General features: G+C 32.7%; 5 protein-coding genes across 5 annotated transcripts; 1 reads left to right on the top strand and 4 right to left on the bottom strand.

Moving 5' to 3' along the window:
• Positions 1 to 305: 305 nt before the first annotated feature.
• Positions 306 to 3,586, bottom strand: LOC105775750 (uncharacterized). The gene is made up of 4 exons (XM_052629664.1): positions 3,400 to 3,586; positions 1,765 to 2,835; positions 981 to 1,364; positions 306 to 815 (listed from the first exon to the last, which is right to left on the bottom strand). Coding segments are annotated over exons 2-4 (1,434 nt in total). The 5' UTR covers positions 2,813 to 2,835; positions 3,400 to 3,586; the 3' UTR covers positions 306 to 813.
• Positions 3,587 to 4,802: 1,216 nt separating this feature from the next.
• On the bottom strand, positions 4,803 to 9,645 carry LOC105775735 (protein NARROW LEAF 1). Its single transcript, XM_052629660.1, has 6 exons — positions 9,489 to 9,645; positions 8,030 to 8,561; positions 7,730 to 7,868; positions 7,141 to 7,386; positions 5,877 to 6,377; positions 4,803 to 5,430 (listed from the first exon to the last, which is right to left on the bottom strand). Exons 2-6 carry the CDS (start codon positions 8,522 to 8,524, stop codon positions 5,000 to 5,002), a joined length of 1,812 nt encoding a protein of 603 aa, XP_052485620.1. The 5' UTR covers positions 8,525 to 8,561; positions 9,489 to 9,645; the 3' UTR covers positions 4,803 to 4,999.
• Positions 9,646 to 11,195: 1,550 nt separating this feature from the next.
• On the bottom strand, positions 11,196 to 15,711 carry LOC105775729 (serine/arginine-rich splicing factor SR45). The gene is made up of 12 exons (XM_012598203.2): positions 15,332 to 15,711; positions 14,384 to 14,452; positions 13,648 to 13,736; positions 13,439 to 13,485; positions 13,272 to 13,352; positions 13,013 to 13,181; positions 12,714 to 12,927; positions 12,574 to 12,636; positions 12,167 to 12,307; positions 11,840 to 11,906; positions 11,712 to 11,749; positions 11,196 to 11,453 (listed from the first exon to the last, which is right to left on the bottom strand). The coding sequence occupies exons 1-12, from the start codon at positions 15,583 to 15,585 to the stop codon at positions 11,387 to 11,389; spliced, it is 1,299 nt and encodes a 432-aa protein (XP_012453657.1). The 5' UTR covers positions 15,586 to 15,711; the 3' UTR covers positions 11,196 to 11,386.
• Positions 15,712 to 16,491: 780 nt separating this feature from the next.
• On the top strand, positions 16,492 to 19,254 carry LOC105775720 (DNA-directed RNA polymerases II, IV and V subunit 8B). The gene is made up of 4 exons (XM_012598196.2): positions 16,492 to 16,705; positions 17,498 to 17,655; positions 18,760 to 18,851; positions 18,939 to 19,254. The coding sequence occupies exons 1-4, from the start codon at positions 16,630 to 16,632 to the stop codon at positions 19,048 to 19,050; spliced, it is 438 nt and encodes a 145-aa protein (XP_012453650.1). The 5' UTR covers positions 16,492 to 16,629; the 3' UTR covers positions 19,051 to 19,254.
• An 834-nt stretch (positions 19,255 to 20,088) lies between these two features.
• Positions 20,089 to 20,891, bottom strand: LOC105775711 (auxin-responsive protein SAUR78). Its single transcript, XM_012598189.2, has one exon. It carries the CDS (start codon positions 20,659 to 20,661, stop codon positions 20,227 to 20,229), a length of 435 nt encoding a protein of 144 aa, XP_012453643.1. The 5' UTR covers positions 20,662 to 20,891; the 3' UTR covers positions 20,089 to 20,226.
• Positions 20,892 to 24,169: the final 3,278 nt, after the last annotated feature.

The raw sequence follows: 24,169 nt of genomic DNA, 5'->3' as shown, positions 1-24,169 counted from the left end.
TGAAGATCTCATTGGTATTGTTTGTGTTTGTGGTGCCTAAATGTAGGTTAAGGCTGCAAACCTAACACTGGCTACTACTGAACGAGCTATAGTTAAATCCGACATGATAGACATGTTCAAGAGTTGAACCGTCTACGTAACCCCGCTAAGACTCTAAACAAAGATTTACTAAATTTGAGCTAACCCATACACCTTGATCACAACTATATATACCAATGAGCCTTTAATAAATATAATAACAAAGGATATTCCTCTAAATAAGTAGATTTGTATCTGTAAAAATTGCATCAACTGCCACTGTAACAAGTCATCAAACTGAAAAGATCCCTGTTATTCCTCAATTTTTGCTTTCTCTACAAAATGAAAGCTGAAACATGGAGGGAACTCAAGAAACCAAAAAGAAATGAGCAATGGAAGAACCTTGAGACCACAAAGAGTGAAATTTACCTAAGAAACTAACTATTCACATACAAATGTATTCTTTCCTTATAGTTTACACAGACATGTTTAGTGACCTGTCTTGTTTGCTAATCGATACAGTGAAAACCTTTTCAGTTTACAAAGGGCTGGGGTTTCAACAGAACAATCCTGCTGGTTGCGTTGGAAATCCAGATTGGTTTCTGCAGACAATACTCGGTCTGCAGATGTGTTGTGGTGTTGTGTTCTGTGAGAATTGGCAGTTGAAGTACAACTCAAATCTGGTTCAGCAGAAAAGCTCATGTCATACATAACCTCCGAGTTGAAATCCTCCAAGCCGATCACCACAAATGAGCTCATTGAGGATAATTGCACAAAAGGGAACTACATTCCGGTTCCTGCAGACAATATATATAACTCATTCGGTTAACAGCATTCAGATCATCATCAGAGGAAAAAGAAATCCAATGCACTTTAGCTTATATTAATGACGATTAAAAATGCTCGAGATAAATCTAGCAAAATTTTCTTGGTGTTGGCAGAAACATAAACAAGAGACTTACAGTTACAGTTTGCTGACTGTTGGCTGGCCTGTCCTGGTTCCGTCAGGCTTAAATCCATATCATGAGTTGCAGTCCAACCAGGTTCATATGCTTCAAGAAAACCAATCTTTGCCTTATTAGGTAAATCATGGGGATGAACAAATGGCACTCCATGTGGCCACCCGATTTCCATTCTGATATTGGCACAAGGGCTATCAAGTGCATGAATGTGATTCTCGCACTCTTTTAGGTTACAAAACCTTAGTTTGATGCCCTTTTTGTCTGCAATATCCTGAACCCTTTCCTTAAGGACACGTTGAGCCTCAAGCCGTAATCTCTTGGAAGGAGGCAGAGGTTTGCATCTTGTATTATTCTTCCTTCTTCTCATCAAGGGCTTCATAGATCCTGTACCAGCATTTCATTGATCCAAGGACCTGCTGTTAACAACTTCTCACTAAGGCTACATGGACAGAAAAATAATATAACAAAAACGATAATCCAACATCAAGAAGGCTAAAATGTTATGGTCCAGATCAAACTATTGAAACCCCTATCTTGCCCATATTTTTGGAAATTTTGGGGTGAAAACATTAATTCAACAATAATCCCGGTGCAGCATTCGTTACTAACAAAGGGTATCGATAATACCCTTCACATTTCTAGGCATGATTTCTATTGTTCTTCACTTGGAAAACTAGCTAGACAATTGTGAAAATATTTTCCTATTATAGTCATTTTATTGCTTTTTCTAGGACCAAAACTAGTATAAGAAAATGCTGCATATATATCAAGAAATACTGCCTACCGTCTTGGGCAGTCGGGAAACTGAAGCTCTGGAAAGTGTTTCTATTAAAGAGCTGATCAGTTGGGTGAGATCTCTGCATGAAGTCATCAACTGGCACTGGAATCTGGAACTGAGCTTCAACCCCATGACCAGCTGCTCTCATCTCCGAGCAACTGAGACTGGTCATGGATTTGGGCATGAGTTTGAAAACCAAAGAGCATCGTCCATACATGTTACCCGGAATATTATTAATCTCTGTCCTATGCAGTGCAGGATTGACATAACCTGCAGTTGCTTGATAAAGTGCTAGTCCAGGATAAACGACAGCTTCTTGAGGACCAAGGTCCCCATCAACAAGAAACCACCGACCATGAAAATCTCTTACATGCAAACCTGCCTTATCTGACTTAACGACAGATATTAAGCTTTTATCAACCTGGTGATCATGGTCATGGAACATCATCAATTGACCATCATCCTGTGTTGTTAAATTGTGGTGTTGTGCCCCATGAAAAGAAGGCCTTGCATGACAACACACAGATAATACCGAAGATGATACTTCCCTGCTTCTTAATGGTACGTTATCAAGTATTTCGGTAAACGGAGAGCTGCGCAAATTCAAGTAATAGCTCATAGCATCCAGTACGCCTCGTGCTGCCTTACCAAGCAAGCCAAATATGTCGGGCAAACCACCTGGAGGAAGCTCCATTGCATTACTGGGCTCTATAGGAGTTAAGCCTGGTCTATAATCATAAGTTTCTTGCCAAAGTTGCGGATCAGCATAGTAACCAGACGTTTTGCACCATTCACGAGAATCATTTGTGTGAATCATGTCCGCGGATGGGTATGCTTCCCTTTGTTGGAAGTAAAGGCAAGCAGAATCTAAACCGGATCTCAAAAGAGCTCCATCACCAGCTGGAAACTGAATGACAGCAGCTGAATATTGAGCAAACGATTGTGATAAAGTAGAGACTGACAGCTTGTAAGAGTCTGAAGGTAAGCCCTCTGAGGGTATGAGATCAGTAATCTTTACACGACCCAAAGACGGCAGGCCATCATCACCTGCCATTAAATTCTACCAATGTATACCGGCTACCTACGTTTCAACAAACAATAGAAATTCAAAAGTGGCATCAATCAAAAGACCCTTAAGGCGAAATCTGTCATACAGTAAAATCTCCAAAATAGAACAAGCAAAATTATTCGAAAAACCGGATTAAACTCGATTGCTAGCTTAATTTTAGTTCCTACAAATAGATTAAGGAAACAAAAACAGTCAAGCTATCTTCTTGCAGATGAAACTATAATTTTCTTCATTTCATAGCTACCACAATTCAAGCTGGTTTTTTATACCAATTGGTAGGATATATTTGATAGTAAATTAAAACCCATAAATTTTTCATTTTTTGAACATATTCATGCATGAAAAACTCTAAACAGATCCAGAAGAAATCATATAATTCATCCTATCACAAAACATATAACAGCCAAAAAATGAACTTTGCTTTAATTTCTGAATTTTTACAATATTTAAAAAAAACCCCAATTCATAACATAAAAAATTAACAGAAATAAATGCCCAGATACCTGTAAAAAAAATTTAAAAAAAAAACCCAAGAAACTTCCAATTTGATTTTGTGAAAAAATAAAAAGAACTTGCCTTTGGTTGAACGAATCGCCTTCCTTCAACTTCTACAGTGAATTCAAAGCTGAAAGGCTAAAAAGTTGTGATTATGAGCAGCAAGAGAGGTAAAATGGAGACGGCATTTTCTCGGGAGAACAGGAAGAAGCACCTTTTTTTTTCCCTTTTGCTTCATAAAATGTACTCGGTTAGGTTTGGGCTTTGAAGATTACAGGTCCAGATCTTTGATTTATATTTTATATTATCTCAGTATTCTCATATATTCATGTATTTTGATATGTTTTAAAAAAATTCTGTAAATTTAATATACAAATAATTCATATTAAATATATTTTATTAGTTTTTATTGGTGCGATGTACGAACTGAATGTATGTATTAATTAAATTATATCAAATTATTTATTATTTAAGAAAAAGTGTACCATTACACTAATTAAGGAATTAAAACAAAGGAAATATATATATATGTATAACAATTTTCCCAATTTATTTATTTATTTCATTATCACTGTCTAGTGTTATGTTGTAAAACTTTTATTTTATTTTTTAAAGATTACTAAACAATTATGTATAACAAATTGTTTTTTAATTATTGTGGTTTAATTTAATTTTAAGTAATGATTTTAATTATGATATTTATTTTTGAATTAATTTTTATATATTAAATTAGTTATATTTTAATAAAATAAATGAATATTTTTGAATTATGTGAAGTTTTGTGAATAATTTTCAATAGGAGAAGTTTTCAATTTGTATGAAGTCCAAATTTATTTCATTGATACTTTGAAATAAATTATGACATTTTGTTTTAACCAATTCTGATTTAAAATTTTAATTAATAATCATGTAGTGAAAGAAAATGTTTAAATGAATAAATCACTATTATTTTACTTTTAGTTATAGACATTTATTATTTTATAATAATATTTCAAAACACATGTTTATCAAGTTCTGTTAAAATATATATTATAATTTAAAAATATTAAATAACTTTACTTTAGTGAAATTAATTATTAAATAATTTATTTTTAAGAAAAAATTACAAATAACGTAAAACCTAAGACCCTGCAAATATATTTGATATAATTACTAAAATTATTAAATATTTGATTTCAAACATAATTAAAATTATCTTCTATTTATTAAAATAAGTAAAAAACACAATTATCACGTGTCAATAAAATAGATATACCGCATAATAAAAAATTAAATTGTCTGCATCAACCCAAGGTCTAAGACCTTATAATATATTATAATATATATTCATATACAAAAATTAAATATAAATAATAATGTTTGAATAAATCATAAACGAGCAAATATTTTGATTTTATCTCAAATTAAGCTCTTTTGAAAGTGAAACTTTAACCAACTCGAGTTAAATTTTGAGCCTTAAATTACGAGTCGAGTCGAGCTATTTAAAAGGAAACAAAAACTTTACTCAATCACTTATAATTTTGCTGAGGTTAACTCGACCTAGTAAGTTGACAAAGTTAAAAGAAGCACATACAATTTGCAGCCTTAACTCACTTGATTAGAGTTATAGGACTGCAACCCATATCCAACTACAATGGTGGGTCTCAGTTTCCCACCAGCTCAATCTCCAAAAATGGTTCACTTTGGTTCTTCGGTGCTGGTTGAAGCTTCAGAACGTCTCCGCTTGGCTTCGTTGTCACCCAAATGCAACGAAACACAAAGATCTTCATCGCAGCCACTCCTTAAGGATGCTAGATTTTCGGAGACAACTTTGTCAGAGAAGTTTTTGTGTAAGGGAGACCGTCCGATGAAGCTTGGAATGAACTGGTGTTCTATGCTAGGACCAGCATTGATACCATCTTCCAAATGAAACTCTGTTTTTATTGTTGATGGATTTGTTTCCGGGCTGTTGCAGTCTACTTCTAATGGGATATGCTGAATTTGAAAACCCAATGGCTCAAATTTGTTTTCGCTTTTGTCCTTTAGAAGAACTCTATCCGGGGTCGAAGAGTCCCCAACCGTTGAGGCTATAGCTGCTGCTGAGGCAGCTCTTTGTTCTTGCACTGCTTCTGTAAATAAAAAGAAACGAAGTAACATTAGGAACAAGTTGTGAAGTCCCATAGCAAGTTTGTATGGTGCATGCCTACCGATGAATATGGCTTTTCGTAGCCTAAAGACCATAATTGAAGTGTAAGTTCAATTTCCAGCATTATATTTGGATATTCGTCCATCACAAGGTTCCGTCTCTCTTGGTCTATCTTGCCAAAGAGAACTCTTAAATTAAAGAGGAAATACGACAGACACACTTAAACTAAGATTACTCACTCAGAAACGAAGAGAATATGCATTCAAGCTAAAGGCCTTTAGTCATCTTTATGATCAGCACAACAATAACACGGTTAAGGTTAAAAAATTCAGTCATGGCATCAAAGAGACAGTTCAACTCATTCTACACATCAAGGCATCTTCTCAGAATTGATAAAATGCTAAAGGAAGTGTTTCGGAAGGGACAAACCTTTAAGCCCTTCCTCTGTTATGATGATATCAAGCTCGAGGAGGTTGAGCAGTCGCCCGAGATCAACCCCACTGGTCCAATTTTCGGGTGGCTGTCCAACTTTTAGCTTAAGTCGGCCCCGGTTAGCAGTTCCACCCCATATAATTCCTATTGGCCTTGGCTTCTCCCCGTTTTCACCCTTCATTATGATGAGGCTTCCACTATCACCTTCAAGGTCGAAACTTTGCTGATTCTCGCCAACGACAAGAAAATCAGTTAAGAAGCATATGCCTTTCTCATCATTATATTCAAGGGCATAAGCTAATACAGTTCCCGATGTTAAGCCAGAACTCCTTCCAACCTTCATAACGTGCTTACCAATAAGGCTACCGATTGAAAACTGCAAATCAATAACCTTGACATCACCAATCTCACCAACACCTTTAACGGATGTAGTAACAGTGGACATGTCAAAATCATCAGCAAAAGGGATAAATGCGCCATCTGCTCTGACAAATGTTTCTGCAAGTAAACGAAATTGTTAGGAACATGACTGAAAACCAATCAAGATGTGAACAATGACGGACACTAGGAAAACCTGCTTAGTAGATCTAATGGCAAACATGAAAGAGGATAAGGGAACAACTTGCAATAAAAACCAGAACCCAATGTGATATCCCCACCCCCCTAGTTTGCACTTGAGACCTACATGTTGGAGTTTAGAGACTTAACCATCAATGTCTCCTAGAGAACAGGAGCAAATGATGTATCAACCGGCAAATACACCATCCAAGTAAAAAGTGGGAGCTCCTCATTTAATCAACTAGTCCAATGACATAAACAAAAAAGAATACCAATGAGGTCCAATTTCAATAGAGCCATAACTACGTATCATATTCCAAATAGTGCAAAGGCATTGACAAGATACATAACTAAAAAGATCTCAAGACAAATAGGTCATGGAAGTTAAAATAAAAGCAAGGTAAAAAAATCCCGTTTCAAATCAAGCGCAAAATTAAAGAAACATGAAGAAGGAAGCAACGCACAAAACATATCCGCCCACCAACCAAAAGTAACGGTGTAACAATAACCAAATATTGGCACGAAGATTTTAATGAACCAACTGTATTGGATAGGTTTCTAAAGGAAATGAGAATGGCATCTTCAAAAAGCTTCATTAGGATAACTTCAAAATAGTTAAGTGGTTTGTTCATGTTGCAGCATAAGCTTCAAAATGAAATCAAAAAGAGAATTAGTGCAACTTGAGTTATCATAAAATCCTTACCTGGGTTCGTTCCGGCAAAAATGCCATACCAAAGATCATCTGTGATGAATGAAGTAGCTCTCTCCACTGCACCAAGATATACACCAGGACCAAGTGTTGGAGGCAAAGGATGGAACATTTTTTGATTTGGGTAGTCCAAGTCAACTGCAACATGACGATTTGTAAGAAACCCAACTTGTCGGCTGCCAGTTTGACTTTTCACAATAGCACCCAAAGTCCCATAAGTTTCCTGATTAGCTACCTGAGGTGAAAAAAGCAATAGTAATGGTGTATATGAAGATTTATGAGACATGAAACAAAATGAACAAAAAAGGGATGTGAAATGGTCAATAAAGTTTTACATGTTAGTCATCTAAGACTTCGCTGAAGAAGATTTCTTTAGTCACTAATTGTGAACACAAACATATTGCCCAGATATATAAAGTAACTCGTGATTTCTTTAATCACTGATATACCATATAGGACTAGAGTTTATCTAAAGCTTACTTCGGATGATCAGAGTTCTCAAACATTCTTGTACACCAAAGAAAATCTACCAACTACCATACATCGGGAAAAAACTGTGCAAGGCAACTTGAAAATACCTGAGAACCTGAGCCAATATGCGGATCACCCCCACGCAAATCATCCACAATCTCTGTGTACAGCTGCTCCTTGGGTGCTGGCTCAGGCGCACCGAAATATGAGAACTCCACAACATCCACATCACACCACACTCCTCCTGGTCCCTGATTAAAATATTTAACACTTATTTTATCAACATATTGAACCAGATTCCAACTAAAAGGGGTTGAAACAAGATAAAACCACAGTGTAATAAGAAAGGAAAAGGAAAAAGAATATAAGTAACAGAGGAAACGGGGAAGGATAGGAAGTCAAATTGAATAACCTCTAAGGCTGTAGGTAAACATTGGATGGGACTGAGCCATTGCTTGTCAACTTTCCTGGAGACGAAAACAAGGATAGCTGGTATGTCAGTCAGCACACCCTTTTTAATACGAAAACCAATCGCTGTCCCAAGACTGTAGCATCTCAAAATCTTGCTATGAAATGCTCTTATGGTCATTAGCTCGAGTAATGTTGTTGCTTGTTGCCCTTTTGGCAACCCACCAAGAGTCTCAGGCAGAACTCCTTTCTGTAGATTAGCAAAATAGTTTGCCCTCTCTTCAGCAGCATCGTTTAACCTGCTGGATGTCGGCCATGAAAAGTAAGGAGCATTGTTATCACTGTGCTGTCCAGCCGAAGCAAAAGGCTGAAGTGTCGGTGAACTAAATGAAGGAAGATGAGGATGACAGCAGCAGGTTCTTTCAAAATCCAAAGCCGATTCCTCTGATGGTGTTGAACCGGAGCAACGACCCCTCATATTAAGTCTAGATCGGTCCATCGTTTGGACTGGCTAAACAGATAATGCAGTGAAACACCTGGAAACCATAATAAATGACAATGACTCAATATACACAAGCATCTAAGCAGGCAGTTAGACTATGATTTACAAATAAAAGATTACCCTTTCTTTCTGATTCAAACCCTGAAAGAATAATAACATGAAAGGCCAAATGTAATGACGGGAATTTTTTTTCACTTCAATTCAGCCTTGTTAATTTTAGATATAACATGAAAATATGATAAGCGCCATATTCTAAATATATAAAACAGTTCAATAAACACAACATCAACATGATATGTTTAATATAAATCATATTCTTGTCTAGGACACGTTAAATTTCTTCATTCAACTATTAAAATGAAACTAGATATTGCCACCATTGTATGTTGAAAAATGAAAATTTTGATTTTGATTTTTTTTCTAAAGAAAATTATAATTTAGGTCACTTAACTTTTGAATAATTTTTTGAGTCATAATTTTGAAATTTTTTCATATTAAATTATTTGCTTATAATTTGAATAACTTTTCATAGGGACTTCTAGTCAAATAAAAATATTTTATTTACTTTTTTAGAAAGAAAAAATATAAAATTAAGAGTTCTTCATCATGATCAAAGTGTTTACACACTAGTTGCTATTACTAATGGAGAATAATATACAATGAATTTAGAACCCCACCCCCGTAAAAAAATTTTCATTTTTTCGAAACATATTTATGCAAGTAAAGCTCTAATCAAAATTCGAAAGAAAATCAAATAATTCATCCTATTACAAACCATCAAAATTTCCATTCTTTCTAAGAAACAACAGCCACAAAAAAAGTGAAGTTGCTTTTAATTTTGATTTTTTAAAAAAGAAATTCTCAATTCATAAAATAAAATAAAAACAAAAACAAATACCAAAAACCTTAATAAATAAACAAAACTGAAGAAATTGACTTATGAAGGAAAAAAAGAACTTGCCTTTGGTTGAGCGAAGCGCCTTCCTTCTTGTTCTACAGCTGAAACTGTGACTGTGAGCAACTAGAGTGGGAAAGGGAGATGGAATTTCCTCGGTTAAACAAGGAAAAAATAAAGCACTTTTTTTTTTCCTTATATTTATTCATAAAATGAGTTTAATGGCTATGGGCCTTGCTTAGAGCTAAGCCTCGTTAATGTTTGAGCTTTGATATATTAATGTTAGTTCAATCCTAAATTTCGTCTCGAATTTATTGTTTTTAAAAATACTTTTCAACCTATAAATAATGTCAAATACATCAATTTTACGGCAAAAACATATCTTGAAAATATCTTTAACCTCAATGCAAAACCTATAATTTATAAAATAAAAATAAAAATTGGAAAATCATTTTCATGATCAAAATCATGTTTATCATCAAAATTTTGTAATATTTATACAGTATTTTGTATATTTAAATTTATAACAATTATGATTTATATGTGATCTTAACATTTAAAATATAATTTATATATTCAAATTAAAATTTAAAAATAATTTGTATTAATTACTTAAAACATAAAAATTCATATTTCATATATTAAAATATTATTAATAAATTATAATAAATTATTTCTTATATTTTATTATAATTTAAATTGATGTAAATAATTTATTTTTAATGTAGAACATTTTATTTAAAATAAATATTTTATCTTTTTAAAAATAATTTACCAGTAATATTAAACACTAAGTGTTTTTAACAGTAAAAAAGTTACATTAATTATAAATTTACGATTAACACCGATGACGAATCCAGGGGGCTGGCAAGGATCTAGCTCCCCTGAAATATAAATTTTCTATTTAAACTCCTTAAAAATAATAAATATAAATTTTAACCCCTAAAAAATAATAAAAAATTAATTTAATCTTTAAAAATTATAAAAATATAAACTATTAAAATAATTAAATTATACTTTTATTATCGTAAAAACATACCATTTAATTTCGCTCCCACTCAAATTTTCTAGCTTCACCTAGTTGATACCTAAGAAAAGATTCAAGTAAGGTTAAATAATCAATTGACACCAAGGTCAAGATTCAAACCATGGTTAGCCCTTTCTTCCCTTTCTAACAAAGGACAAAAAGAATTTATTACTACGGTTACCCCTTTCTACCCTTTCTAACAAAGGACAAAAAGAACTAATAAAAATCTATTACAGCTCAATTCACATTTCACTCCTTCCTCTATCAGTTTTCCTCTATAAAAATTAGTGCTAACTCCTCAACTTTAATTTTGTCAAAAACCTTAGCTAATACTCCTACTTTACGAAACTACAAACAATTAATTATCTTACCTATTTCTCATACTTAACGTAACTACAAACATTTAATTATCAGATCAGCAATTTAACAATAATGTTTAACCCTACAGCCCAAATAAACTAACTGCTCAAATTTCCTTAATTTTTGGGAAGAGGACTAAATTCATGGTGAAAATAAAAATAAGTGTTAATATATATTTTACCTCCAAACTTATTCATTTGTATCTAATGACCTAATTGGTACCTAAACTTATATTTCGTCACTGGAATGGCAAAATGTGAACGAAAATGCCAACCTGATTGACGAATTACAAATTCGAGAACCAGATAAAAAAATTCAAGGGCATAATATATATTAACCCTAAAAATAAAGGCTAAGTGTTAAAGAGATTTATGAGTAACTAATGGTTTAGGGAAACAAACTCTTTCATACATAATGTACTCATTATCAATACTCACAAACTCATCATCAAGACTTTGTTAAAAGGCAGTTAAAGTATTATCACAGATGCAATGTGTAAGTATTATTCTGAAGCAACTCGATACTGACTCCCCTATTACATCATTCACACAACAAATAGAGAATCAGCTGAGGGAATCTACGGCCTCCGAGGAGGCGAACTACTGCTGCTGCTTTTGCTGCTGCTTCTTCTTCCTCTCAATGGCCTGCACATGAAAAAAGCATCCCTTCATATTATAAATTGGAAACCACAACAAGAAGCAACTTGGGCCATAGGCAAAAGTTTAGAGAATAAGCACATGCACAAGAGAGAGATAGTTCTCGTGCAAGAGCAGCTTAGTCTCCGTGAACACACAGCATCTATCTATCATTAACGAACTAATAACAAATAAATGAAGAAAAAAGAAACCATCTTGCGATGAAATAATAATTTCAAAAGATTGGGGGGAAAAGGTTGAAATTACCTCCTAGGACTGCGACTCCTTGAAACCCTTCGTCCTGCCTGTCATAATTGAAAAAGAAAAAGTCAGATGTTAAATAACTAGTAAATATGTTACTCCCCTCAAAACCAAAAGTAAAGAAAATGCAAAACCTTTCGGGGACTGGGTGATCGGGAATAGGATGATGACCTCCCACGTCGTGCTGCAGGTCCTCTGCCTCTGTTTTGAAGATAAAATACCGAAGTAAGATATGAGGTGAACACATGATTACAAACAACAGTAGACAATTGATAAGAGGACCAGCACAAGCTCAAATTAACTCATTCAATGCAGTTAATCAAATTTAATTCCAGCCCATATAATTAAATATAATAATGTATTCCATTTTATCCCTATTCTTGAAAAAAAATTGGCATATTGCAGGATAAATAGTGTTGTGATGAAAAAGAAAGAAGGATTGTTTAGAGCAAATGCCCTACCTTGGTGGTGAGATTGACCTTGAACGAGAACGAAGAGGCCTGCGAATTGGAGAACGGCTCCGCCTACGAATTGGAGAAGGGCTACGTCTACGATTGAAGGGAGACCTTCTTGGAGGGCTACGAGGTCGTCTGGGAGGTGAACTGTAATAAAACTTAATAGTAAGCAAATTATAGTTGAACTACTTTGTCTTGACTATTCTACACTTCATACTGGCAAATGATCAACGCCAAAGTTTTGGTTAAAACGGCCAAAACTGGGTTTGCCTAGCAAATTATAGCACTCTTGATTTCTCTGGTTCAGTAAGATGTTGTGAATTTATTCATTTATTCACAAGTTGTGTCGACTCACTAATACCTTAGGGCAATAAAATTAAAGCATTATGGAAATAGATAAAACACATGCGTACCGGCGCCTTGGGGGTGGAGAACGCCTTCGGATTGGACTGCCACGCATCCTACGCGGAGAGGTCCTGAGAAGATTAAATGGGTCAAAATCTTTCAAAACCAGTTCATTTACACAAGCTATTACCTATTAGGACTAACAGACCTTGCTGGAGATCGAAGTCGCCTTGGAGGAGACAATGGAGAACGACCTCTAGCAGGAGAGGCAGGTCGGCGCCTAGGAGGTGTTTCACCACGACGACGAACCGGAGAATCAGGCCGCCGACGAGGAGACTCTGGTGGTCGTCTAGGAGATCCACCTCTTCGGCCCACAGGAGATCTCCTTCGTGGTGAAGGCGGGGGCTTCCGTTGAGGAGAAGCTGTATCCATCAGATAACAAGTTGGATTGTAAACAACTAAACATACAAATTAAAAAAACATAAAATTTTACTAAATTAAACATACGTTCCCGTGGTCGTTTTGGCCCATCCTTCTCGGTATCAGCATTGACATTATCAGATTTGGGAGCATCTCTTTTAGTAGTAGCAGAAGGATTTGGCTTTGGTGGCGGAGAAGCTTTTGGTCGTGGAGGAAGTGTGAATTTCGCTCTTACTACATTGCCATCAATCTGGGCCTGCATTGAACCAACAGTTAACATCATTCTCACAAATGCTAAATCTAAATACTACTAATAGTTTTACTTTCACATCTTAGCAAAACCTACACCATCCATGTAAAGTAGAGCTTTTTCAGCATCTGCTCTTGTCTTGAATTCAACATATCCAAATCCTCTTGGAAGATTAAGCTGTTAACACAAAAAATGTCTTAGTAATAATAATAATGATGACGATGATGATGATAAACACCAAGATATAACTTGTATGAACTTACAGCACGGTCCATTGCAAGATCCACATTTACAACTTCACCGAAATTACCTACAGAGTGGAAAGATGAGGACAATTATGTTAAGCATTGAACTAGTGAAGCATCTAATGTTTAAAAAAACTAAGAAAACAAAAAATCATCCAAATACAAGAAATAATTATTCTCAGTCAAGCATCTATGCTTCTCAAAAGGTTAAAAGGTAAAGCACATACCGAATATTTCTCTTAGATGACCTTCATTAACATTCCTGCTCAGTGAGTCGACGTAAAGAACCAGAGACTCACGGATGGGAGAAGTCTTCCTGAAATCAATGTCAAGAACAAATAAGTACTAGCGCACAAACTTCAATCTTTTATTTTCATAATATGGAAACATTAGCATACAGTTAAACTCCTCCCGTATTATCAAGCATAATGCATGTTTACACAAATTTCATATAATACAAGCAACCAAGTCAAAGTTTCTCATTTTCTCATGAAGAAAACAGGAAGCAATAAAAAAATTCCCCATACTCAGAACTATAGGAAGGAAAAAACATCCTTTGTTTCATAAGAATTAAGAAACAACAATAAAGACAGTTATCCTGTGAGAAGAAGAATTAAACTAAAAAACTGCTTTTTAAAAGATTTATTGGTTTTCTCTATCACTAGAAGCCCAGATCCACCAACTTCAAACAAATTAAAACCAAGTTTCTTTTTTCTTCTTGTTCAACAACTATTTCGTTTTCTAAATCATGCATTACCTTTAAAAATTCATTCCCTGATTGGTAATAATATTGAACACATGCAATCCATACAGAACAACATAAGGACTCCGCAGAACTTTAGACTGACAATACTGGTAAATCTGAACTTAACATAGCTCATATACGATACATAGAACAACATAATGCCTCTGCAGAAATCTAAACTGACAATACTGGTAAATCTTAACTTAAAATGTCTTTACCTCGGAGCAGGAGATGATTTTTTAGATTGCGGAGGAGGGGAACGACCTCGCCTAGATGCATCAGTCGCACTGTCAACAAAAGAAAAGAAAACTCAGATACACAAATTAAAATTTCAAAAGGATATCAACTGCATGCAAGAGGGAAATAAAAAGTAGGAGGGCAGCTAATAGTATCTAAACTTGAGACACCAATGTAGCAATGTCAATAAATAGGATGGCATTCCCATAAGACAGTTGAATTGAGCCCGCAATCCAAGTTAATTAAATGGACTGCACTCCTCCATCAGGACTCATAATTCATAACTTTCATTGACTCTTGTATACATATATTGGATTCCAACCCAATCAGCAAACAAAGATATGTCAGAATTCACCCTTCCAACTACTCCAAGCAACCATAACTCAATAAAGTTAAATTACTGCATAAAGCAAGTAGGTGAACTAGAACACCATGAGCCAAGTTTCCAAGTTCTTATCATGACGTAGATAATTCATTTTTGGCCATTAGCAACCATAAAGAATGATGTAGGTAGATCGTTGGTTTTTTTTTCTATTAGCAAGAATATAATTTACTAACTTTCAGTACCATCTACAGAGGAAGGGAAAATGATATCCCTAATATTCCAAATACCGCTCCCTCTGGTTGTTACTTCACTACTTTTTTTACCACTTGCTTTTGCTCCCTAAGCATTTGCAAAGAAACAAGAAAATCGATTGGAACACTAATCCTAACATAATTGTTCCATGTAAAAAGTAAAATCATTTCCTACAATATCCAGATTTATTATTTTCTTTTACATAGCAAAAGCAGCAACCAGAGAACATCTAATCAAAATAGAATTAAATTCCCTCATTTCTTTCATCAAAATTTTCAAATCTTCAAAGTTATCAATCCTTAAGGAGAATACAAAAAGCATCTTTAATCTAACGAGCGAAAAAGAAAGTAACCTTCGACGCTGAGGAGGACTGCGACTTCGAGAGCTACCGCTACGAGAAGGAGAAGAGGATAAAGATCTGGAGCGAGAACGAGAGCTAGACGGGGAAGCAGATCTGGAGCGGGACACTGAGCGAGAGCGAGAACTGGACTTGGAGTCTGAACCGGAATAAGAGCGGGAGCGAGACCTAGACCGTGAACGAGAACGGGAAGAGGAACCGGAGCCGGAGACAGAAGGAGAACGGCGGCCTCTCGTCGGCTTCGCCATTGGCGGAATACAAAGAGAGGAACGGTAGAAAATGGGAAACCCTAGATAAACCCTAGGGGGTCGTAGTTGAGATGGTATTTTGCGGCAGAGGACTCAATTTATCTGGTAAAGATAGGCTACCGCTTTTATTTTATTTATTTCCCTTACAAGCCACTTTTGATCTTATTTTATTTTTTTTCCATGTTGTATTCGTACTTTCGTTAAAAATTAAATATATAATTTGAAATTAATAATAATATTATATATGTTATATCTACAAATTTAAAATAAAACAATTTAATTTAATTTGTGAACATCTTTTTAGGAACTAATCCTTGCTCCATGGGTGTCGCTAAAAGAATCTTTGATATGTTTAAACTAATATTAGTTCTTTTTCGAGCAGCACTTGCTAAATTCAATGGTGAAAAGTTCATTCAATTTCTTCTCCAGATGCTACTAATACACAATGATCTCTATCTCTTTCTCTTATCATCTTTCTCTTTCTCCTTCAACTCATATTGATTCACAGTCTGCGATTTACCATCAAACTTCTTTAACCAAAATTGAAACTACTTTTTTCTTTGATCTTCGACACTGAACATCATATCAATTTTGATCTAAGATATGTTTTTCTACTCATCGATAGATACTAATTCACCATATCAATTGTCAGATCGTCGTTTGGAGCTCACTCATGGAACTTAAAAAAAAACTTAATAATCCAGTGACTCAAATAAAATTTTTTGAATAGCTTAATGACTTAAATAAAAATTTTTGAATATTTCAATGACCTAATTGTAACTTTTTTAGTTAAATGACCAAAACTAAAATTTACTCCTAGTTTAATAACTAATGGCGTAATTTACCCTTAAATATTATTCAAATAATAATCAAATTACCTAAAAAAAAAAGATTCTAATTTGCTTTCAGACCGAGCCTGAATTTACCCTAGGTTTTGGGGTTCCCTTCTTTTATATAAAAGCTACAAAGCCACTCTCTTTGGTATCTGTTGACTCTTGTTCAGATAGTTTTTCTCTGTTTCGAGTGTTTAAAATTTTGCAGACGATGTCAAACTTAATACTTTTTGAGGATATTTTTGTTGTTGATAAGCTTGACCCAGATGGTAAAAAGTTTGATAAAGGTCAAATCTTTAATCTCCTCTTCTTTTTTTAAGTTATTTTTGCGGTTCTTTCTCTAATTACTTACTTTGGGTATTCTTATTTCACTGTGTTTATTTCATTGTTCTGTAATATTTTTCAATTTTATGTATATGTTATGGATTTGGATGATTTTCTAGTACTCCATGCTCATTGAGAAACCCTGGATTTTGTTCCCAATTATTAGTATTATTGGTGTTGTTTTTTGTTATTTTGATTAACTTTTTTGAGGTAATACTCTAAACTATGTAGGGTTAGAAGTGCATATTTTGTTTAATGTTTACTTATATGGTAGATATAAAGCAGTTTTAATGGGTTTTTTTCCACCTAATTTTTACAGCTAGCTTGAACTCGACTTGGAATTCGGAGCTCGATACTCAATTTGAGCTCAATTAAACATCTATTTTTAAGCTCGAGTTCGGCTTGAGATATAATCAAGCTACTTGAGCTTGATTATGCTAGTTTACAAATTTTTGTACTCAAGTTCGATTCAATAATTAAGCTTAAGGTTAATAATATATATTAAGGGTAGTAACATAATTTAATAATGTAAAAATATGAAAAGCTCGATAAGGCTCATAAGCCATCCGAGTCAAGTACTAAGCTCGAATTCAGCTTGACCAATGGCTCAAGCTGCTCAAGTTTGAGGTTGACTCGATAATTGCTGAATCGAGTTTGAATTTTTTTGAGTCGAACTTGTGTAGCTTGCGAGCATTAATGTCTGATTTACACCCCTAATTTGCATTCAATTTACATTTGTTTATACATTGATGCAGTTACCCGCATTGAAGCACGGAGCCAGAACTGTGATATGTTCATGCACCTCGATGTAAATACAGAGATATATCCTATGCATGTTGGTGATAAATTCACAATGGCGTTATCTCACACGTTGAATTTGGATGGGACGCCTGATACTGGCTATTTCAATCCGGTAATCTTACTATCATGTTTTAATGGTTAATGCTCTTGGCTATTTCTTTTTCTGCAGCAAAAGATATTCTTATTGGAAATGAAACTATTCGGATAACCTTGACTCTGATCTCCCGAGCTTGAGTTGGATCATTAACTGTTTGTATATTCAGTTTCAATTTGGTTCTAATCAATGATTTAAGTCCTAATTGTTAATATAGTTTGTCAGTCACTAAAGCTATTCATAAAGTTTAATATAGTTTGGCCTTCTCATATGATATTATCAAAGTTGAACTAAGCTAGAAAAATGTGCATAAATTGTGGTTGACATTGCCATTTATGTGTGTGTTCGGTGTTTGGGGCTTTGGAGGGTGTGCTGTAGAGGAAAAAAAAAAGTGTTTATGTTTCCTTAGGGTCTTAAGAGGACTAAGTGGCTACATTAAACCGATTACTACTGTTGCATATGGAATGTGTTTGTAGCATATGTTATAGTTTGTGGGGGTAAATAAACAATTTTCCCTTGAAGTTTGGTCTCAATAACTAAGATGTTCATAGGGTTCTAATTCTAACAATGAAATAATTATAGGTTTGATCGGTTAGCTACCAAGTCAGCTAAAATAGTGCTCCAAAATTCTACTTATTTTCCATGAATACTACACATTGTCTTTAATGTGCCATATGATAACAATAACAAGTTGAGCTTTATTAGTAGAGTCTGCTATACAGAACAATGTGCCATTAATAATTTAAATTTTCTGTCCTCATGTGTAGTTTCTTGTTGGTCTTCCTCGATAAGCAATAGAAAGACCAGTTTCCTTTGTTTGCACTCTTTTGCCCAAGATACATCATTTATCGGAGAACTTATCTATATACCTTGTCCTCTTAACATGCACAAACACAAACGGCTGGTCTTGTTTTCTATTATTTATTATCTCAATGAAACTGTTCAGTAAGAGAGTTAAACAAAGAGAAAGAGATAATCTGTTATCATTTTTTATTATGGAGCGGCTGGCCAACTTTATTTAAACAAGTCTATATGGTTATTATGTATGAAAAGGTGCCTATATCTTAAACACATCCATTACTTTGTTGCCGTATGCCTAAAAAATTTCAACATGTATTCCAGGGGAGGAAGTCTCTTGCAGATAAGTATGAGTATGTCATGCATGGGAAGTTATACAAGATATCCGATGATTCTTCAGGGAAAGGACTTAAAGCGTATGTTTGCTAACCACTAGTATATCTTTGTTTATTCTATCATTGTAGCTGCTTGATCTTAAAATTAAAGGTGTGTGTTACTTTCAGGGAGATCTATGTATCATATGGTGGGCTTTTAATGCTATTGAGAGGAGAAGCTTCTCATGTTTCCCACTTTGAACTTGACCAGAGGCTATTTCTTCTCATAAGGAAGCTCTGAAACTTTCTTTATATCGAGTGTTTCTCCGTTTAAGTCAGCTAAAATTATGTGAGCTTCTAGGCAGGTCTATAGTAGTAGCGGTATAAAAGGGGGACTTTTTGACATCGAATTTCCGAGCAGACTATGCTTGAGTTGGATATAACTGTTGATTTGTATGTTATGTGAGAACAAACCTATGCAATGCATGTTGTTTGGTCTTGATTATGGTTTCCCCTTCATTCTTTAATCTTCCATTTATTGCTCTTCTATATATTGGTCCTTCATTTTGAAGGCCTGATAATTTCTTTGACCAAATTTTTACTCTAACTTCTTTTTTTGTTCTTTCTGAAATCTCTTATTGGGTAGTTTTATGAACTCTTCTAATACATTTTCTCTTTCTCTATCGGATTAGTGGTTGAATTGGTCAAATCAATCGATTAGATTATTAGCTTAATCAGTTCAATTAAAAAAGTAATAGAAATTTTGAAAAAAATCAATTGGTTTTGTAGTTCTAACTGGTTCAATATCATTCTCTAGATTAATAACTCAATTTATTTTCAGTTCAATCGATTTAATTGGTCATACGGTTTTCTCTTATTCTCGCATTCATAAAATTTGAATCCGTAATTCTATTTAAGGACATTGATTTTATTACTACTTAACTAATGTAACCAAAGTTTATTTATTTCTTATTTATTTAAAAATTATTTCTTATTTATTTAAAAATTCTTTGAAAAATTTGTCAACAAAAGGTTGATTGTACACAAATTGATTATGTTGTGTTATATATAAATTAAACCCTTGGTCTGCTCATTATTTTTATAAATTAAAACTTGTTTGCCAGTATATAACAACAAAATAATTCAATGTTAAGTACTTTATATATGTACTGATATAGTAAAACTAGACCAACATTGATTAATATTCTTTTGAAAATAAGTAATAGTAGTCAATTTTAATCGAATAAAATGTATATTCATTACAGCTTTTATTTGTCATACAGAAAGAATACCAATGAAAAGAAAATAAATTTGGGTACCCAAATTCAGAACAAAAAGATAACACAATTAAGAGTTAATTAATAAAAGGGACATCAACAAATATTGAATTATCACAATAAACCTCTAAATCATCACCATCATCATCATCTGAATACTCAATAAAATAACATATGTATGTATATATAAGTAAATTGATTCAAAACACATAAAGGTCAGTCAATTCCTCCAATGAATCCAAAATGAGATTTGGATCAGAATTCTCAATCATCCACAAAAGATGATCAAACAAAACTACCTCACATTTAACCAATATGTGATCTTCCCCTCCATGCTTTTGTTTAGACCTCTCTATTAAAGCATCCAATAATGGATGTTTAAGGTACTTCGAACTAACCACGTATCGTTTCCTCGTACTCCCGACATAAATCGTTTCGTAACATTGGTGCCCATCATCATTATCATCATTATCTCCATCTTCGTTCCTCCTCGTTCTTCTTCTTATATGATCCCATATATAATGGCGAAGATCTTCTCGAGCCGATTTCGATCTTAAGCTACTATATGAAGATGACCTTCCTAGTTGTCTCGACAAGCTCTTGCATTTCCTAAGTAGGAGATTTATCTTCTTCATTGTTGAATATCTTGTTTGGATGGAAGGAAATTTATGGGATTTTGATGGAAAGATGAAGAGATTTTTTTTTTGGAAGCTAAAAGGAAACTTGATTTACACTTGAACAATAAAAGGGGTACTTAAAAGGGTTTTGGGTACATTGGTGGGTGCAATGTCTTTGTATTTCGGTGCTAGAAAATAAAACTAGTGGGATCGACCTTAGCAACTAAAACATCTTAATTATATGAATTCAAAGAGACGGTGGACTCATCATTTTCATGAATTTTTTTGAGGGAATATACGATGGGGAGCTTTAAAATACTTCAAAACTTGCTATTAGATCCTGTACTTTGTGTAAGTTATATATTTAGTACCTGTATTTTAATTTGATTGATTTTAGTCTCTATATTTTTCGAATTTTAAAATTTTGTCCTAATCCAATATGGTAGCAGTTAAATCTATTTGGTTAAATTATGTCATTAGTCCCATATTATGCGTGAAGTTATAGATTTAGTTTACGTTCACCAATGAATTTAATAGTTATCATTTGGTTAGGACTAAAATTTTCAAAATTTAAAAGTACAAGGACTGAAAATGGCCAAATTAAAGTAAAAGTACTAAATCCACACCTTACATAAAGTAAAGGGTTTAATAGCAGAATTTGACCTTTAATATATATACATTAATATTGATTAGACATGTATAATAGTTAGACTATATGCTCATATCCGAATATTTGTCTAAAATATGAGAGAATTTAGACAAAAAAAAAAAGAGATTCGAGGAAATGGGCTTAGATAAAAATTTAGGTCTGTTTCCAACATTTAAAACCCGAACTTGACCTAATTTATACTTTTGTAATATTTTTTGTTGTTATGTAAATTATATCATGTAAAATTAAATATACAATAATATTTAATGCTATAAGGTAAATATTAAAAAATATTAAATTGTCCATGCTTAATATTTTAATAAAATATATACAATTATTATATATTAAAAAATATGATTGGATTTAAAACAAACTTGAGTTAATCGTTTACAGATATGAACGGATTTGGGTAAAACTTAAAGCTTATATTTTTTATCAAACCAAACTTGGACAAAAAATAAAAGATACTAATATTATACATAGTCGTAACCCGAATCTGACCCAACCTAACCTTATACACCTCTCATTTTAATCACAAAACAATGTTACAAAACCCGAAATTTAATTTTTAAAATGTGACATCCCATAAATTTTGAGACCCTAATCTCATCATTTATAACCTAATTTTTGTTTAGTATTTGTTACATTTATTAAAGAAATTAAACCCTAAATGCCTAATAAAAATTAGAAAATGAAGAAGAAGATATAAATAATTAGAAATGAAAGATAATGACAAAGATGCAAGGCATGTCCCACAGGGATGGAAGGGCTTGACTAAGTGCTTGGTGGTATCATGGTTATAAGTGACACTAAGAAAATGAAGAAGAAGCGAAAAAAATTATTACCTAATCCCTTAAAAGTTTCTAACTGTTAATTGTGTATTGGTTGGTACCATTTTGAAGTTGATTGTTGTTTTTTTTCTTTCTATTTTTGGATGCATAAATGATATATATACCTTATCTTAAGAATTAATGTTTACAATATTGCCAAATAAATAAATAATTATTATTATTATTAGAGTTGGTCAAGGATTTAAAAAAAATTAAAATTAGGTTGCAACAGCAAATCATGTTTGATGGGTCATTTTGACCTAATTGTCACCAACTTTCAATACCACAACTAATTACAAAATCATGAAAATGAGAATATTGAGAAGTTTCCAGGAATTTTTTAAAAATTGAATTGTAAAATTATGGGATAATTAAAATGCAAATTTATGATTACATTGGAAAAACATTTAAGGGATTAGGTAATAATTTTTTTCACTTTTTTTGGTGTATTACAATAATTTGGTAAAGCTCAAATAACAAACGCGACTAGCGCAACTTAAACTCAGGCCATATTTAGGGCGGTGAACACCCTTAATCATCAAGCTATCACATGGGGTTCATAATTTTATTCATTTTGTTAAAGATCAAAATAGACTTTTTAAAGTTTAAGTGATCAAATTGTACCTTTATTTTTAACTTAATTTATTTTAGTTTGAGACTCTAATATCTAATAGTCAGAGTAAGTTTCGATTAAATTTAAAGTAGAGCAGTATTGAATCCTTAAATATAAAGACAAAGTTATGATAACATTATGTTTTCTATCCACAATATTCGAATTCTAAATCTTACCACTTAACCTAATAAGCATTAATTAAAGAATTTGACGTACACACGTGTGTGCGTGTGTTTTTTTTTATGAATTTATTTGAAAGTCACATTGTTTAAAACATTTTTCATTTTTGGATTTCCGAGGTTAAAAAAATTAAGAGGGTTTGAATGAAACTGGGCGAAGATTAAAAATAAATAAAAAATTTCAATATATATATAATTGGAGGTAAAGCTGAGGTTGCATGAGTTCATGCCTTACAACTTAATGCTTTTGTCAATAAATTAAGAGATTATGGGGTTCTTAATAAATTTTTTTTAATGATTTATAATATATTTATATAAATAGTACCAAGTATCCAACCCAAGTATTTTTGTACCACTCATGAAGGCATGACTCAATTGATAGCCCTACATCCAGATATAACTTATATTGAATTTTGTTTTTCTTTTAGTGAGAAAAATGTGGTCGGTTTTGAGTATTACTGTAACAGTTAGAAATCATATTAAATATTAAAATAATAATATTTAACTTCTTAAAAAAAAATATAAAAATAAAATAAAATTTTAAATAGTTAATTAAATTTCTTTATCTAATAATTTTAAAAATAAAATGGTGTTAAAATATATTTAACAGTGTAAAAATATGTTTAAAATCTTAAGATATTGTTAATAAATTAAAAATGTTTTAACTTTTATTTGATTTTTAATTGATTAGAATTTTTATACTAATATAATGTTAAAATTATCTAAAAAATTTAGGGTATAAAATTTTAAATTAATTTTAATAAATTTAAATATTTCAACTAATAGACATGAAATATTTTCTTCCAAAATAATGGATGACAAAATTAAATAAACTTTTTTACCCTGGGTCGGGCTTGGCAAAGACTTGTTTTGTCCTCGGGCCTAAATTAGATAAATTTTCAAATATTTTTATTTGAAAATTATTGTAAAATATAAAAATATTGCTATAAATTAATATTTTAATACTTTATTATTTTTTAAAAGGGATAAATATTAAATTTATACATAACTTTGATTTAATGTGCATTTTAATATATTAACTTTGATTGGGTGCAATTATATACATAAAAATTTGATTGTAGTTCAAATGTATATATGAAACTTTATTTTTGATTTAGTCATACACATTTAAAGAAATAGATATATCAATTATTTTTATATTGGATAAATATAATTATTTGTGTATGTAGTATAAAATATGAAATGATGTTATATTAATAATTATGTTAGTAATTTGTGAGAATTGGATCACATC

This window comes from Gossypium raimondii, chromosome 1 (assembly GCF_025698545.1).
Source record: "Gossypium raimondii isolate GPD5lz chromosome 1, ASM2569854v1, whole genome shotgun sequence".
Lineage (NCBI taxonomy): Eukaryota > Viridiplantae > Streptophyta > Magnoliopsida > Malvales > Malvaceae > Gossypium > Gossypium raimondii.
Note: the sequence above shows the minus strand (reverse complement) of the source record. Positions and strands in the feature narration are given on the sequence as shown.